Genomic DNA, 18,631 nt, shown 5'->3' with positions numbered 1-18,631 from the left:
GATCTGTTAGTCATCATTATACACCAATGTTCCAAAATCTTTTCAATATTTTAGGTTGATTTAAAATACAAAAATAATTAAGTAATGAATGTCGTTATGCTTTTTGTGTTTCTTTTTTAAATATTTGTTTTTGTTCGATTGAGATTGTGACACGGTGATTACTGCTGTACCCCTATTTTGACAATTTTATGTCTGTTTTGTTCATGCATCGTTGTATTTTATGTAATGGAATTTGATGCGACTGTCATAAGTGAGAGTTTTAGCGGTTACACGCCATTATTCCGACAGCCCATTAGTCCGACAATCCATTAGTCCGACAACCTAATAGTCCGACAACCCATTGCTCCGACAGCCCGATACTCCGACAAACCATAAGTCCGACACTTATCAAGTCAAGTATCAGGGTATCAGGGTAAAATAAAATTTGTCTGTCTGTATTATTACGTTTATTTAATAACATATTTTAAGAAATAACTCCGTATACAGAGGCGGATTTAGGGGGGGGGGGCAGAGGACCCCCCCCCCCCCCTTTTGAGAAAAAAATTTGGTTGGCTATATAGAGAATCACTGAAGCGTGACGGAAGCAGGCCCCCTCTTATGCAGCCAGTGGGCCCCCACTTATGAAAATTTCTAGATCCGCCACTGGTATATATTACATAAGACTATAGGTAGTTCGAACACTTTCTATATACTCAATTCGAAATCTTTATATAGAATGATCAGAAAAGAATATTTCATTTTCCAAATTACAGGGTCTATATATAAAGAGCATATAAATGAAGACCAACCAGTGATGGTGCGAGCTAATGATGATACCCCCGACCAAATATTTCGGTAAACAGGAAGTTGTTGAGTTGTGAATCTGAAAAAGCATCACACGGTATAACTGACTTGTATAAACCTTGAAACAAAATTTCAGAAATCATTAGTAAATGTAGTTTCTGAGAAAAATATGACGAAAATTTTCAACTTTGCTCTCATGTGAAAAGTGTTCGGTAAACAGAAAGTTGTTGAGTTATGAATCTGAAACGTATCACACGATATAGCCGACTTCAATAAACCCTGAAACAAAATTTCAGAAATCCTTGTAATGTTGTTCATGAAAAAGATACAACGAACATATTCATGGGACGGACGGATGAACTGACGGACGGACTGACGGATGGACGGACGGTCAGACAGAGGTAAAACAGTATACTCCCCACTTTTTCGAAGCGGTGGTATAATGATTGGGTCAACATTAATAGTAAATACATAACAATACTAATATGATATAGTTATCTTTATTTCACCATAAGCCTCAGTCACAATCGGAGCCAAAACAAAGTAGGAAAAAAAGCAACTAACACATTGATATCAAACAACAGTCAGTATAACAAGACCTGTACTACATTATTCAAAAGAACTAACAATAAAATCATCATTTTCCCATAATAGTAAAGTTTTTTTGTGTTAACATCGAAGATTAATCATGTTTATCTATTTTTTTTTAAAGTTCTGACAAGTGCTAGAAATATGCTGAAAGAGTTCATCCCTCAAATTATTTATATGAAGGGAGTATTCGATTGAAAAATTACGCTCATCCCCAACTTTATCAGCTGTACAATACGATTTTTTTAGTATCTGGCATTTTCAATTCCTAAAGTAATGGGTGAGCACCGATTCTTAATTAACATGCATATGAACTGCCTTTCTTAAAATCAATAATATCTAAATATTTTTCTTCTTGAAACAATCTTTAAATGAAAAATAAGTGTCAAGTATGACACAAAACACATAATGTACTAGGTTTTTACAATTAGATCTAGATAATTTGACAAAGACACAAGCGGGACAAGAAAGTTACACATTGTCTTAGATTTTTTACTAGTTGTTATTGGCTTTTATACTTCACTCGTTCTATTTAAGCAGTCAAATTGCGTTGACTGTATATTTCTATGTCATATACAGTCACTGACCCCGTCACCCGATATCACTTTTCCTCATGAATATATTTAAATAGAAGTTGCCGAAATGTTCATGTCCGTCATATTTGTTTTTCGTAATAAGTTTTGTTGTAAATCATCAGTCCTGCACCTCCCCAACCATTATAAAAGAGGCATAATATTCTAGATTTTAAAATAAGCTCGGGATATAAAATTGGTATCCCTACAAATAATTATATTGAGTGTCATCTATCAGACTGATCGATTGCTATTGGAAGTGCTGTGTACGGTCTCCGTATTTCGTGGATTCACATACCGTATTCATTATTGGAATTGCTCATCTTTTCTGAGCACATATTTCGTCCTATTTGTCATCTTATTTTTTAGGATCTGGGTATGTATTTGTCTCTGTTTTTCTCATTTTGACTGACGCCACATTAGTCCCTAATTATTTCTGCGACAAAATCAATTTAAATAAATTTAAATTGATTTTGTCGCAGAAAATTTACCAATACACACAAGACAGATGCATTGTCGGAGTAATGGGCTGTCGGAGTAATGGGTTGTCGGATTACTGGGATGTCGGAGTAATGGGCTTTCAGAGTAATGGGCTGTCGGAATAATGGTTGTCGGAATAATGGGATGTCACCGTTTTAGCGCTATAAAACCAGGTTCAATTCAACATTTTCTACATTTGAAAATGCCTGTACCAAGTCAGCAATGATGACAGTTGTCCATTCGTTTGATGTGTTTTATCATTTGATTTTGCCATTTGACTTTCCGTTTCGAATTTTCTTCGGAGTTCAGTATTTTTGTGATTTTACTTTTATATGGACGGAAAGACATAGTTACCACCTTCTATGCTCTCAAAACTCAGCAATATAGGACATACAAGGGTAATTAACACCTACTTTGTTCTTTTTTTTAATTCATCAATTCTTTCCATTTGTCCTTGATTTAAAAATAAAAAATATTTGTTTAAAAGATGAATGATACCCGTGATGGATGTTTTTAACGTCTGAAGGTAATTTGTAATACAAATTCAAAGAACATGTTAATGTTATACTTCTTTGAATCCTCATTTGGACTAGACCCAGCCGACATGTCACCCTACAAAAAACAAATTCAAAGTCCATGCCCTGATTCATCTGCGCTAAGATATGGACTTCAAATGCATGTACTATCTCATATTTTAAAAACTCATTGTTTTTTTACAGTAGCACAGAAACCTAGTTTTGATTACTGATTGAAAACATAATCCTGCTTTTAGGGGAAAGAATACGGTGGAAAGATATAAAAATGTACATTTGTTTCTGTATTTTGTAGAAAGAAGGAGGTTCCATGTCTTCATTTTCTGTTGAAGTTCCAAAGAAAAACGAATCGATTGTCCAAGAGTTCCTCTTTATAAAGGACTTTGGTTTTTCAAACTAACCCCCTTATCAAGTAGTTTATTTTATATAATGTCATATGCAGGGGAACAGCATATTAGGAGTGTATACACAACTAGCTGTTTGACAAAAGTTTATAATAGATGTTAATAAATATCTTTTTGATCGACGCAAGAGGAATGTTCATAGAGCCATTACTGGTAGTTTTTTTTCTTGTTTCTGGGTTGTGTAAACGATCTCGGAAAACCCTAGTGCATGGCTACAAAGACAGTGTCTCATGTTTTATATCTACTATGATAGTCCAGTCAAAATTATTACGTGGACATGGTCATATTTATAAATGACCATGACAAAACTTGGAATCGTTCTCAATACTAAGAAACTTTTTCTACCACAGGAATATAATACCTTAACTGTATTTGGCAAACACTATTTTGGGAATTTTCGGTCCTCAATACTCTTCAACTTCATACTTTATCTTGTTATGATATTGTAATTATTATGTTTATTTATGTTGGCCTAATTTGTGTTGTATGGCCTGATAGTTGTTTACCAAATAATCTTATAACTGTGCAGTTTAGGAATCACTGGAACAATCACAGAATGATTGGAACTTTCTAGAATGATCCTTATAAAAGATGCGTAATTTAAACTTCTACGTTATTCCAGAAACTTCCGTTGTAACTTTCCAGGATTTTCCACAATGTTCCATTATAGAGTGTACTAGAATTTTCCATGACAACACTATATATACAGACACTAAAGTTAAACTCTCATAATTAAACTTGGACATAGACATTGATAGACATTAGTATTCACAGCATTTGGATTGACACTTTTATTCTACAAACAACATCATACTGGATTGTGACATTAGTAGTGAACGTAATATTCAAATTGGATTCCGAAAGATTTCCGGATACAGATAAAGATAACAGATTGGACTCATATTTTGACAGTTAAGTTAACAGTAATATTTGTGTAATACCTTTTGTAAACTTTTGTATATTAAATATTGTTAAATTTTACTATTGATTTGTGTCTTTTGTTGGCTACAATTTAAAGGCGATTTCTGGCCGTAACAGAAATTGGGGGCTCGTCCGGGATACTGAATTATATTATTCAAAATTTGTTTAGTAATTTTTATTATAACTAGCCAACAAAATTCTACAAAATGGCATTTGATGCCGGTAAATTTTTGAAAACGCCTGACCTGGAGGGGTTTGATAATTTAAAGAAAGAGGAATTAGTGTTGCTTGCTAAACATCTGAAATTAGATTTTAAAGTATCTATGAGAAAACAAATTATAAAAAAATTGGTTATAGACAAATTAGTTGACGCAGAAATTTTAGGTGAAGAGGCTCTTGAACTTAAGGTCGAAAATATTGACGCCTTTAAATTTAAACAGCTTGAATTAGAACATGAACTCAAATTAAAAGAACTTGAGATAAGAAAAGAAGATGAATTTAAATTAAAAGAAGATGAACTTAAATTAAAACAAGATGAATTAAAGTTAAAACAGGCAGAACTTGAAATGAGGGAAAGACTAGAGATGGAGAAACTAAAACTTGAAATGGTCAAAGAAGAAAGCAACACTAAAGTCCAGTCAAAATCAGAATATTTTGATGCAGCAAAAAATATACGTTTGGTTCCCAGATTTTGTGAAAAAACAGTCGATAAATATTTTCCACAGTTTGAGAAAATTGCTCATAATTTGAATTGGCCAAAGCCATATTGGACTACAATGCTACAAAGTGTTTTGGAGGGCAAGGCCGCTGAAATATACTCCGCACTTCCATCAGAAAAAAGTTCTGATTATGACACGGTGAAACAGGAAGTTTTGAAAGCTTATGAGCTAGTACCAGAAGCATATAGACAGAAATTTAGATCTTATAAAAAGTTTGATTCGCAAACCTATGTGGAATTTGCTCGGGAAAAAGAAGATCTATTTGATAAATGGCTTACTTCAAAGAAAACAGATAACAATTTTGATAACCTAAGACAATTGATGTTATTAGAAGAGTTCAAACAATGTGTTCATTTAGACTTAAAAACACATTTAGACGACAAAACTGTTGAGTCAATACATGATGCGGCGGTTATTTCAGATAATTATACTCTTTCACATAAAAGAAGTTTCAAGAGTCAAAATGTTAATACTTCCAGTGGAAATTACAAAAATCAAAGCACTGAGCGTACTGATAGTAAGCCTGTTCCACAGAATAAGAGTCAGTCCAGTTATAATATGTCTAGTCCAAAATTTGATACTTTTGAGAAGAAGTCACTGACTTGTGCTTATTGTAAGAAGGTTGGTCACCTGATGGCTGATTGTTTTAGACTCCAGAAGAAGAATGAACGAGATAATAAGCCGAAGACCAGTGCTTGTACGACACCTTATATTACCAGTACATTGGAATGTCCTGCGAGTCAGGCTTTTAAGTCCAGTTTTTGGGATTATATGGAGGAATATAAACCCTTTATGTCTGATGGGTTTGTTGCTATTGTTGATGATACCACTCTTCAGCCTATTAAAATTTTACGGGACACTGGAGCTTCTCAGTCTTTATTGTTAGAAGGTGTGTTGCCTTTGTCCGAGAAGACTTCTGTTGGTGCCTCCGTTTTGTTACAAGGTGTAGAGTTGGGTTGTATAGATGTTCCTCTCCATCGTATTTATCTGAAGTCAGATTTGATAACTGGACCAGTTGTTGTAGGTGTTCGTCCTAATCTCCCTGTTGAGGGTGTTACCTTATTGCTAGGAAATGATCTAGCTAGGAACAAAGTGGTTGCTGAACCAATTGTTACCAGTGAACCGGTGGTGGATGTTAAATCACCTGAAGATGATGCTGAATTGTATCCAGCTTGTGTTGTTACTAGGGCGATGGCTAGAAAACAACAAAATGAGAATTTGCAAGAAGACAAGTTTGATTACATGGACCTTTCTGACACTTTTATAGCTGATATTGAAGATCCTGGTAACTCAGAAAAGGCTATTATAAAACCACCTAGTGTTAACAAAAATGTTATTATGCCATGGCCAGATGTAAACAGCCATTCATTAGACCGAAATAATTTACTCGAAGAACAATATAAAGACCCTGAGGTTCTTCAGCTCAGCCAGAGGGCTCAACCACAGGAGGAAGCAGACAAAGTGGCCGAATGCTATTACCATCAGGACAGTATTTTAATGAGGAAGTGGAGGCCTCCTGATGCTACCCCAGAGGAGGAATGGAGAGTGCTATACCAAGTGGTGGTGCCTAAAGTTTATAGACAAGAAATTATTGGTCTTGCCCATGACACCCCCTTGGCTGGACACTTAGGTATAAGGAAGACTTGCCTTAAGATCTTGCAGCATTTTTACTGGCCTAAACTTAGAAATGATGTTGCAGAATACTGCAAATCATGTCATATATGCCAGGTTGTTGGTAAACCTAACCAGAAAATACCACCAGCACCACTTCTGCCTATTCCAGCCTTTGACGAACCTTTCAGCAGAGTTCTAATTGACTGTGTTGGACCTTTACCAAAGACCAAGACTGGAAATGCATATTTATTGACAATCATGTGTACATCTACCCGCTTTCCTGAAGCTATTCCGCTCAGAAATATCAAGACACCTACTATCGTCAAAGCTTTGATCAAATTTTTCACATTAGTAGGACTTCCTAAGTCTATACAGTCCGACCAGGGATCAAATTTCATGTCAGGTTTATTTCAGCAAGTCGTATACCAGTTAGGGATTGCTCAGTACAGATCAAGTGCTTATCATCCAGAATCTCAAGGTGCCTTAGAACGTTTTCATCAAACATTGAAGAACATGATTAGAACTTTTTGTCTTCAATTTGACCGAGACTGGGATGATGGAGTTCACTTTCTACTTTTTGCGGTTCGAGAGGCTGTTCAAGAATCCCTTGGATTTAGTCCCTTTGAGTTGGTATTTGGTCATACTGTAAGGGGACCGTTAAAATTGATTAAGGAAAAGTGGCTTACTGAACATACTGACTTGAATCTTTTAGACTATGTATCTAGATTTAAAGAAAAATTGTATACTGCTTGTCAAATTGCTCAGAAAAACTTAAAAAATGTACAGAACAAGATGAAAATATGGTATGATAAAGATGCCAGGGACAGAGTTTTTGAGCCTGGTGATAGCGTACTTGTATTTCTGCCTGTCCCTGGACATCCTTTATAGGCTAAATATTGTGGTCCTTATACAATAGAGAGTAAAATTAATGATTTGAATTATATTGTAAAAACTCCAGGTCGGCGCAAACAAAATAGAGTGTGTCATATTAATATGTTAAAACCATATTTTGAGCGTACTAATGTACTATGTGATAGTAAACCAGTTGCCACTTTAGGCATGGTTAAATTTGAGAACAATCATGACAAACCAGATGTAATTGAACCAACTTTTAGTTGTAAAACTATGGAAGAGACAGTTAGATTGAAAAATTCTGAAATTTTGTCAAATTTAGATTCAAAACTTGCACATCTGTCTTTTGATCGTAGAGAAGAAATAAAAACTTTGGTATTTTCTTTTAAAAATCTTTTTCCAGATGTGCCAAACAAAACCACTGCTGTTTGTCATGATGTTGATGTAGGAGATGCTTCTCCAATTAAGCAACATCCTTATCGGCTCAATCCACTCAAACTTGAAGTTATGAGAAAAGAAATTAAATATATGCTTGACAATGATATTATTGAGCCGAGTAACAGTGAATGGAGCTCTCCTTGTCTCCTTGTGCCAAAACCAGATAAAACCTTTCGTTTCGTGACTGATTTCAGAAAAGTAAATTCAGTCTCAAAATCTGATTCCTATCCGATTCCAAGGATAGACGATTGTATTGACAACATTGGTCAAGCAAAATTTGTGAGCAAATTTGATTTGTTGAAAGGTTATTGGCAAGTTCCACTGACACAGAGAGCTCGTGAAATATCAGCTTTTGTTACACCAGATGGCTTATTTCAATATACTGTAATGCCATTTGGCATGAAAAGTGCTCCAGCTACATTTCAAAGAATGATCAATAATGTTATAAAAGATTTAGACTGTTGTTATGCTTATATTGATGATCTTATTGTATGTAGTGATAGCTGGGAACAGCATTTAACACATTTGTATGATACTTTTGATAGATTGTCATATTCAAATTTGACTGTTAATCTTGGTAAAAGTGAATTTTGTCAGGCCACTGTTGATTATTTAGGGCATACAGTTGGCCAAGGTCAAGTAAAACCTATTATGGCTAAAGTGGAAGCTATTTCCAAATTTCCTCCTCCTACAAATAGAAAACAACTTATGAGATATTTAGGCATGATTGGATTTTACAGAAAATTTTGTTCAAATTTTGCTACTGTGGTTCAACCATTGACTCATCTTTTACGAAAAGATTCTAAATTTATCTGGAGTGAAAATTGTCAAAAAGCTTTTGAAAATAGCAAATCACTTTTAATTAATAGTCCAGTTCTGATTACTCCAGACTTTGAAAAACAATTTAAACTTGCCGTTGATGCAAGCGATGTAGGAATAGGAGCTGTTTTATATCAAGAGACAGATGATAATGTTGAAAAACCTATATCATATTTTTCTAAGAAATTAGATAAACATCAGAAAAATTATTCAACTATTGAAAAAGAGTGTTTTGCAATGTTGTCAGCACTTCAACATTTTGATGTATATTTGAATCCCACTGTATATCCTATTCTTGTTTATACTGATCATAATCCTCTCACCTTCATGCATAAAATGAGAAACAAGAATCAGAGGTTGACTAGGTGGAGTTTATTGTTACAGGAATATGATGTAATTGTAAAACATATTAAGGGTAAAGATAATGTAATAGCTGATGCTTTATCTAGAGCTTATTAAATCACTTTGTATATATAATGTATTTTTGTTCATATTATTCATGATAAGTTTTTGTTACACTAAAACTTCTTTTAAGGGGGGAGGTGTTATGATATTGTAATTATTATGTTTATTTATGTTGGCCTAATTTGTGTTGTATGGCCTGATAGTTGTTTACCAAATAATCTTATAACTGTGCAGTTTAGGAATCACTGGAACAATCACAGAATGATTGGAACTTTCTAGAATGATCCTTATAAAAGATGCGTAATTTAAACTTCTACGTTATTCCAGAAACTTCCGTTGTAACTTTCCAGGATTTTCCACAATGTTCCATTATAAAGTGTACTAGAATTTTCCATGACAACACTATATATACAGACACTAAAGTTAAACTCTCATAATTAAACTTGGACATAGACATTGATAGACATTAGTATTCACAGCATTTGGATTGACACTTTTATTCTACAAACAACATCATACTGGATTGTGACATTAGTAGTGAACGTAATATTCAAATTGGATTCCGAAAGATTTCCGGATACAGATAAAGATAACAGATTGGACTCATATTTTGACAGTTAAGTTAACAGTAATATTTGTGTAATACCTTTTGTAAACTTTTGTATATTAAATATTGTTAAATTTTACTATTGATTTGTGTCTTTTGTTGGCTACAATTTAAAGGCGATTTCTGGCCGTAACAATCTGGCCTTTTAATGCGTTTGGTTCTAGTATCACTGAGTGATGAGTTTTTTGTAGGCCATACATACGTCTTTAAACACTATTTTTTCTCTGTAAACATATATATTACTCTATTTACTTTATTTGTTTTCTCCTACTTTTATTAATTTTATCTGTTTTTATTTATTTATCTATTTTGGTTTAATATATTTTTTTATTTTATATTACTGTATCACATCTAATATTTTGTATGCATGCTTTTAACTTCTCTGACACCTTTGTACTTGCATGGTTTTATGAGAATAAAAGTATCTACCTATCTATCTGGCATTCAGAATTATAAGTTTGGTATCTTTGGTGAGTTTTTTGTTTTACATCTATCATACATACTTCTTCATGACAGTACTTATTCAATAAACTTGACATTTGACAATGTAAAAATTCCAATTGCTTATATCCCATCAATCTGAAGTAAATGGTTGATAATACTATATATGTTTTCTGTTTTACCAAATGAATACATGTTGCATGAACAAACCTTATCAGCTAGCTTTAAAACCCGGTTTACTCCACCATTTTCTACATAAGAAAATGCCTGTACCAAATCAGGAATATGACAGTTGACTTTATCCTTCTGTTTGAAGGGTTTGAGCATTTGATTTTGCCATTTGATTAGGGTTTCCTTTTTGAATTTTTCTTAGTTCAGTATTTTTGTGACTTACTTTCTGACATTCAAGTTTGAAGCCACTAGATGGTTGGTTATTAACACTACGAAAATGACATGAATATATGCTGGTGCATATTTAAACCAAATGTCAATGGTTTACCTAATTGAAAACCAAGGATGTACTAAACTTGAATACTTGAGGAGCTCAATTACCAAATGTGAAATATGTAAAAATCAAATACTGGCATGACTGTTGGTCATATATTCATTTTTCATAACGTGAGATAATGATGTCATCTTGATATTGGAGTTAGCAAGGAATTCAACCAAGTGGATGAAAACAAACTTATGTAAGGCAAAAACTTGTTGGCATACATTATCTTTGATATTGCCATATTTGGGAATTTTCAAAATTTAAATTGTTTGAAATGCTAAGGATTTTCTATCCCAGATAATAGATAAACTTAGCTATTTTTGGCAAAACCTTTTTTAACTTGTTGCCCTCAATGCCCTCCAACTTCATATTTATGTAGCTGTTGAACTTTTTTGAATCAAGTGTCACTGACAAAACAGGTGTCTGGCATACACAGTTATAAACCTGGTATCTTTGTTGAGTATATCTTTAAAAGAAGGGCGAAAGATACCAAAGGCAAGAGGGACATTCAAAATCATAGATAAAAAAAAACTTACAACGTCATTGCTAAAAATCAAAGACACACAAATAGTACACAACACACAACATAGAAAAGAGGACTCTAACAATAACAACACTTGAATTCTTCAATATATGAAAAATGATTTATTGGTTGTAAATAATGAAATGTGTTGTTATACAAATTATTCAGGATTATTTCTATTTTATAGAAGATTATTAAATAAAATGTATAAGGAATATAAAAATTAATTACCAATATATATAAAATGACACATAAAGTGATAAACTGACCAACAGAAATTGTCATAGTTTAATGCTGTTGCAAAAGTGTTTTATACATACTGAGTAATATGCCTTACAAATAAAGCTAAAGCCTTGGAGCCATTAAATAGTCTGGGAGAGAAAGATTTGAAAATAATTGAGTCCCCAATATTATGTTTTTGTGCAGAAAAATTGTGTTTTGACCAAATGTTTTTAAACACAATTTCTGAATACTACTCTCAAATAGCTATTTTTTTTATACTTGATTTCAGATGTTCTTTGGCAACAGACAGCATAGGCTAACATGAACAATTACTATAAACTATTCTAAGTGAAATTTTCATTCCATAATTGAAAACCAGTATGCATATGACGTATATATATATATTAACCTCCTAAATACAATGAAATATTGAGTACACAGATAAATAAAAACAATTAAAACAAGAAAGAACTGAGAAAAATACAGTATAATTGAGCTAACAAACAGATAAATGTATATATATATATAATGTTTAATGAAGGGATATTTAATAAATTACACCTGTACCGACTGACCATACTGACATAGTTTCTTCATTTGACACCTGAGAATTAAAAGTCTGGCCTGGAAATGATTTTTAATATACAGTGTCTCAGGTATCCATTTTATGCAATTAATCATATAGAATTGCTTTTACTAGTAATCATACATTTCAAGCACTTTTAATGCACATCACATAATTATTTTCAAAATACAATGGAATTAATCGCATAAAATTGCATTTACTAGTTATCATACATTTCATGCACTTTTAATGCACATCACATATTTTTTTCAAAAAACAATGGAATTAATCGCATAAAATTGCATTTACTAGTTATCATACATTTCATGCACTTTTAATGCACATCACATATTTTTTTCAAAAAACAATATCACACACTTTTTAATTCATAATTATGTCAAATGAATGTTTACAAATCTTGCTAAACTAATTATTAAAGTCGACATAATGAACCACAAGCCATACAGCCTTCATTAATAAAACTTTCAAAACAAGATGCCACACAAGATATTATGATTAAAAGAAACTCATTGAAAGACTGATTTCCTGCTTGTTACCAAGTCACTTTTTTAGGAAGACTGGATTACATTTTTTTATTTGAGCAATATGTCTTTTGCAACACAACACATTACCTGAGACAATCCCTTTCATGAGGCTGTATTTCTTCAAAGTAACAAAATAACTCAAAACAATATTTGTTGATAGACTCCCTAAGATAGGGCTTTGTCACTTAAAAATATTGAGATTATTCAAATATATTAAAAAAAAATAGGGACCTACTGTAATGTTATGTTTGGGACCCTGTTTTAATATGTACACTTTCTTTATACAAAATTTACCCTCCAAAAATGTAAGAATTGGAAATCGGTTTTGAAATGTTCAGAAAATCCCCCAACCCCCCCACCCCAAAAAAATAAAAACAAGAATGTGTCCACAGTACACGGATGCCCCACTTGCACTATCATTTTCTATGTTTAGTGGACTGTGAAATTGGAATAAATTCTCTAATTTGGCATTAAAATTAGAATGATCTTATCAAAGGGAACATGTATACTAAGTTTCAAGTTGATTGGACTTCTACTTTATCAAAAACTACCTTGACCAAAAACTTTAACCTGAAATTTGAACTATCATTCTATGTTCAGTGAACAATAAAATTAGGGTCAAAACTCTAATATGGCATTTAAATTAGAAAGATCATATCATAGAGCACATGTATACTAAGTTTCAAGTTGATTTGACTTCAACTTCATCAAAAACTACCTTGACCAAAAACTTTAACCTGAAGCGGGACAGACGGACGGACGAACGGACGAACAGACGAACGAACAGACGGACGGGCAGACGGACGAACGGAGGCACAGACCAGAAAACATAATGCCCCTCTACTATCGTAGATGGGGCATAAAAATAATTAAAATAAATATATAGACATAATTCAACAACTAATCTGTTAAATAATTGTACAACACCCTACAATACTATTAGTATAGTGCTGCTTTTATGTATACATTTACATAATCATACACTCCAAAAAATATCTTGAGGAATGAAAATATTCAAATCTGAGATCATCATATGATATAAATCACTTTTTCTATAAACATATATGTTTGATTATCTCCCCTTTAACATTTTGGACAGTGATCATATCCTTTATAATATGCAAATCATTAGAAAATTCTACAATTGTGTAAAATGCATTTGACATCTGTTCCGCCATATAAGGAGTTACCTTGACAAGACACACGGACAGACATTATGACTACCATAAACAAAAAGGTTTGCACAGGGTATATAGAAAAAGTGTCAATAATACATAAATTTATGAATGTTTGCATTTTCTTAGGAGTTCTGTACTTTTTACTATTCAACTTTTCCCCACATCTTAACCTAATTCCAAGTCAGAGTAATATTTTCTGAAAACAAATATTGGAGAAAAAATATGCAAATTAACATTATATCATGTTTCTTATAAAAAAAAATCACAAATTATAATGACACCATTGTTAATGCATGTATCATGAAATAATTAATTACTATATTTTATGATTTCTGATGTTAAGTTATGTATAATTTCCTTGTTATTTTAAATAAAACAATGTAAAACAAAACAAAAAAACATAAATTTTCTGGGCAAGATTACAAACCTTAATGTATTAACCCTTACCCTTTGTACAAATATTTGTCAGTACACAAATTATGCCTTTTTCCTTAACTTATGATCTACAATAGTCTTAAATTAAAACTAAGAAATCTTCACAATTAATTATACAAATGGAAATTCCTTTTCATTCATACATTTACTGTTGCTCCCATTTCCATTGCCTAACAAAAAAGGTATCACAAATCAATGAGATCAATACAAAATGTGTACACTTACCGTAAATACTACTGTGCATTATAAATCTTTACCAAAGATCACAGGAGTAAAATTATAATCAAAACTAAAAGCCTAGTTGTCCTGAAGTTGAACCCTAATGAAAAAATTCAGACACACATAAAAAAAGAGTTGCATAATTAGCACATGATATTTTAAAACTTATTATTTGGCCAATCTAATTAAAATAAGTTCTCCACACTTGCTCCTTGTTGTTTATATGTCCCATACACTGAGGAGCAAGTGTGGAGAACTAATTTTAATTAGATTGTTATTTGGCTAGGTGCAAAGAAACTTGTACATGTATTATAATTTTAATACAACAGATTTCCTAATTCTCTTAGTGTCAAGTATAGAGTAATCAACAACAAACTCATTTTAAACACACCTTATAAGTACAATGTGCAAATCAACTTCCCTTTTAAAAAAAAATGATACATGTAGATCACTGTAATAAGGCCTAAAATAAAATATTGTTTGTTTCCCCAATCCTGATCGACCCTGGAAAAAAAGGTACTACTCATAAAATTTTATTGTCAAAACTAAGTCAAATATCATTTTATTCATTTTGGATTTTTCAGGCTCGCATGATTGTCCGATAATGTTCAAGCTTTTGGGAAAATATTTTTTTCCCCCCACCTACCTACCCACACCTGGCTTGGCAGGGTCAGGATTGGGGAAACAAACAATATATTAATTTAGGCCTAAGCATGTTTAAAAAAGGGTATCTTGTCATTATTTGTATTAAGTACTAAAGGAAATTTATAGTTGACTTATAGTATGATGAGTTTAAAAAAGATGGAAAGTCATTAAACGAGACAAATATAATCATGGTAACGCATGACCTCTGCTATTGTTTGTCAACACTTTATTCAACACCTTGTTTATTGCAACTATTTTGACAGAATCTTTTTGGGCAATTGTGACAGTAGCAATTATAAACAAAATCTAACCTTTGGGTATATCAAAAAAAGAGGGATATCAAAAGAAGAAGGAACTTGTCCCTGTCCCTTACAAAGAATCTGAGTTCTCCTGTTTTTAGTGATATTCAAATCCAATTTCCCTTTTAATTCCTAGTGAACTGTTGTCTTTTAATGTGTTCTTTGGCCATGTTAATTGAACTTTTATGAATTGCAATTTTTTTGGGTCCTTTAGATAACCTTTTCCTTTTTTTAGGGACTTATTATGTAAATTCATGTTTTTAGGGGTTTATTATGTAAATTCATGATCAGGGACAATTAGCAGGGGGTGCTATGATCTAAGAAAACTATATCAGTTGAAGATTCAAATATTGTCATAATCATTTTATCGATGTCTTAAGTAGGGTCATATCTTCATCTTGAAAAGCCAAATTGTGAAAAAAACATGACTGTGCTTTAAGTACTACTAGCCCAACAATCTTCTCAACACTGGCTGTGACCCCAACAATTTCTTCTTTTAATTCTTCAAAATTAGATTCCATCTTTTGTTCAAGATTCTCTCCAAGGTGGTCAATTTTTTTCCTGAGTTCATTAAGATCATCTAATGATTTTTTACCATAATTTTCCGTCATAAGTTCCCTATCAAGCTCATCTTTTAATATACACAAATAGGACCTACAACTTTCAATGCTATTAAGAGGGGTAAATTTATATTTCTCGCTTATGTCCCTATTAATGTCTCTAAGTATGTCTAGTATATGTACTGTGTCTCCTCCCTGGTATTTTTCTAAGGTAGAATGTAATGCTCTTATCATCCAGCCTCCAGCCATTGGATCATGTAACTTACTGTAGGCATATTTTCCTGAAGAAAAAAAAAATATATGAAGAAAGATGCGAAATGTGTATGATGCATTTACAAAAATTCAAAAATAGAAAATAAAAGGCTGTGTGTTATAAGACACTATATATGTCCAGGACAAACAATTAATTCATATTATCATACTCTTGATTAGCAAAATTAGGGTTAAAGTCTAATTTGGCATATATTTTACTATGACATGAGGGTAAGTGTTGCTCTCCTCCTATTGCAGCTCATTGAAAACTCTGACCCAATTGCAATGTACATTATCAAACCAAACTGTTCACATGTTCAGATATTTTAACCAACTGCAACCAAAGTCGTCAAGTCATTAAAGTACAAGGAGAAAACATATTAACAATCCTATAAGAATGCTGTTAGACAAATGTACCCAAAATGTTTTATACAGATTGTTCTTTTAAAGAGTCATTTGAAAAGTAAGTGGTAGTTATTTTTGAAATGTACAATTTTTTTTTATTTACAATCATCCTGATTATATTTAATGAGACCAGACATGACAGATAATAATGCAAGTTTTATACCCAATCAGAAATATTGGGAATCAAAAATAGGCTGTGGTGTAATGTATTCCATGTTTCACTGAAAATGACTAATAATACGTTCAAAGTCTAAATTTTAAACTAGAGGCTCTAAAGAGCCTGTGTCGCTCACTTTGGTCTATGTGCCTATTAAACAAAGGACACAGATGGATTCATGACATAATTGTGTTTTGGTGATGGTGATGTGGTTTTAGATCTTACTTTACTGAATATTCTTGCTGCTTACAATTGTCTCTATCTATAATGAATTTGGTCCTTTCGTTACAGAGGAAAATATTTTGTATAAATTTACAAAAATTTACAAAATTTATGAAAGTTGTTAAAAATTAACTATAAAGGACAATAACTCCTTAAGGGTCATGTTGACTTATTTGTAGATCTTACTTTGCTGTACATTATTGCTGTTTACAGTTTATCTCTATCTATAATAATTTTCAAGATTATAACCAAAAAGCTGCAAACTTTTCTTAAAATTACCAATCTGATTGGTCTGCAAATTGCAGGGCAGAGAGATCTTGACCTAATGAACAATTTTACCAAGTGTCAATTTGCTCTAAATTCTTTGGTTTCAGAGTTATGAGCCTTTTTACCCTATGTACTATTTTTAGGCATGTCGACCATCTTGGTTCTTGGGCTGGGTCAATAGACACATTTTTAAAACTAGATACCCTAATGATGATTGTGAACAAGTTTGGTTAAATTTGTCTCAGTAGTTTCAGAGAAGAAGAATTCATAAAAGATTACAAAAATTGATGAAAAATTGATGAAAATTGACTATAAAGGGCAATAACACCTTAAGGGGTCAACTGATCTTTTTGGTCATTCAACTTATTTGTAGATCTTACTTTGCTTAATATTATTGCTGTTTACAGTTTATCTCTATCTATAATAATATTCAAGATAATAACTAATAAATTGCTTTGTTAAAGGCAGCCTGATACAACTGCAGAGGTTGAACCCTGAACAGTTCAGGCAAATCTGACACAAAACAAATGTTGAAATCTTGCAAATTTATCTATTGCGCAATAATGTGCAAATAAATATTTCTTCTTGAAACGTTAACTTTTCAAAAATTTGAAATTTGAAATATTTTGAAGAAAAAAAATTTAACCCCTTAAAAAAGCTTGACCCCCCATACTTTTTGAACCCACCCCATTGGAGTAATTACCACCACACTTGATTCCAGCCTTCCTTTGTAGTATGGAACCTTGTAGTACAATTTCAGAGAGATCCATACACTAAAACACAAGTTATTGTCTGGAAACTAGAAAAAGGCTTGTTTTTGGCCCCTAAATCCTGCTAGAATGGGACAATAACCCCCAAACTCAATTTAAGCCTTCCTTTCCTGATATAGAACTATGTGGTACAATGTCAGAGAGATCGATAAACTAAAACACAAGTTATGAGGGGGGGATAGGACCTTTATTGGGACTCCAGGATTGGGTGTTTATAATCTCTGGATTTCAGGATTGACCCTTTCGGGATCAGGGAATTCTTTTTTTCGAATTTCGGGATGTCAGCTGGATTTAATTTATTTAAATTCAGGACCTCAGGATTTCGTGTTTTTAAGCCCCGGATTTTGGTATCAGGACCCCTCCTGCCCCCCTCAGTTATTGTCCAGAAACTACAAAAATCCTTGTTTGGTCCCTTTTTGGCCCTTAATTCCTACACTGTTGGCATCATAACCCCCAAAATGAATCCAAACCTTCTCTTTGTGGTATTAGAATTTGTGGTATAATTCCAGAGCAATTGAAATACTTATACATGTTATACACAAGTTATTATCCTGAAGTAGAAAAATGCTTGTTTTGGGCCCCTTATTCCAAAATAAACAGTTGGGACCATCATCCCCAAAATCAATCCCAACCTTCCTTTAGTGGTATTGAACCTTATTAATGACTAATTAACTTGTAGTTGGCTTTGATTCAATGTG

General features: G+C 32.6%; 1 protein-coding gene across 3 annotated transcripts in view; it reads right to left on the bottom strand.

Moving 5' to 3' along the window:
• Positions 1–18,631, bottom strand: part of LOC143063079 (uncharacterized) — a 151,381-nt gene that overhangs the window by 112,110 nt on the left and 20,640 nt on the right. For 2 of the 3 annotated variants that reach the window (XM_076235015.1, XM_076235014.1), the window contains exon 7: positions 11,294–16,141. In XM_076235015.1, coding sequence (XP_076091130.1) covers positions 15,660–16,141 — 482 coding nt within the window. In that variant the 3' untranslated portion in view covers positions 11,294–15,659. Of the gene's footprint in view, positions 1–11,293; positions 16,142–18,631 lie in introns of those variants that run through there. The other variant, XR_012974934.1, reaches the window with a different exon arrangement.

This window comes from Mytilus galloprovincialis, chromosome 2, assembly GCF_965363235.1.
Source record: "Mytilus galloprovincialis chromosome 2, xbMytGall1.hap1.1, whole genome shotgun sequence".
Taxonomy (NCBI): domain Eukaryota; kingdom Metazoa; phylum Mollusca; class Bivalvia; order Mytilida; family Mytilidae; genus Mytilus; species Mytilus galloprovincialis.
This window is presented reverse-complemented; position numbering and strand designations above follow the sequence as displayed.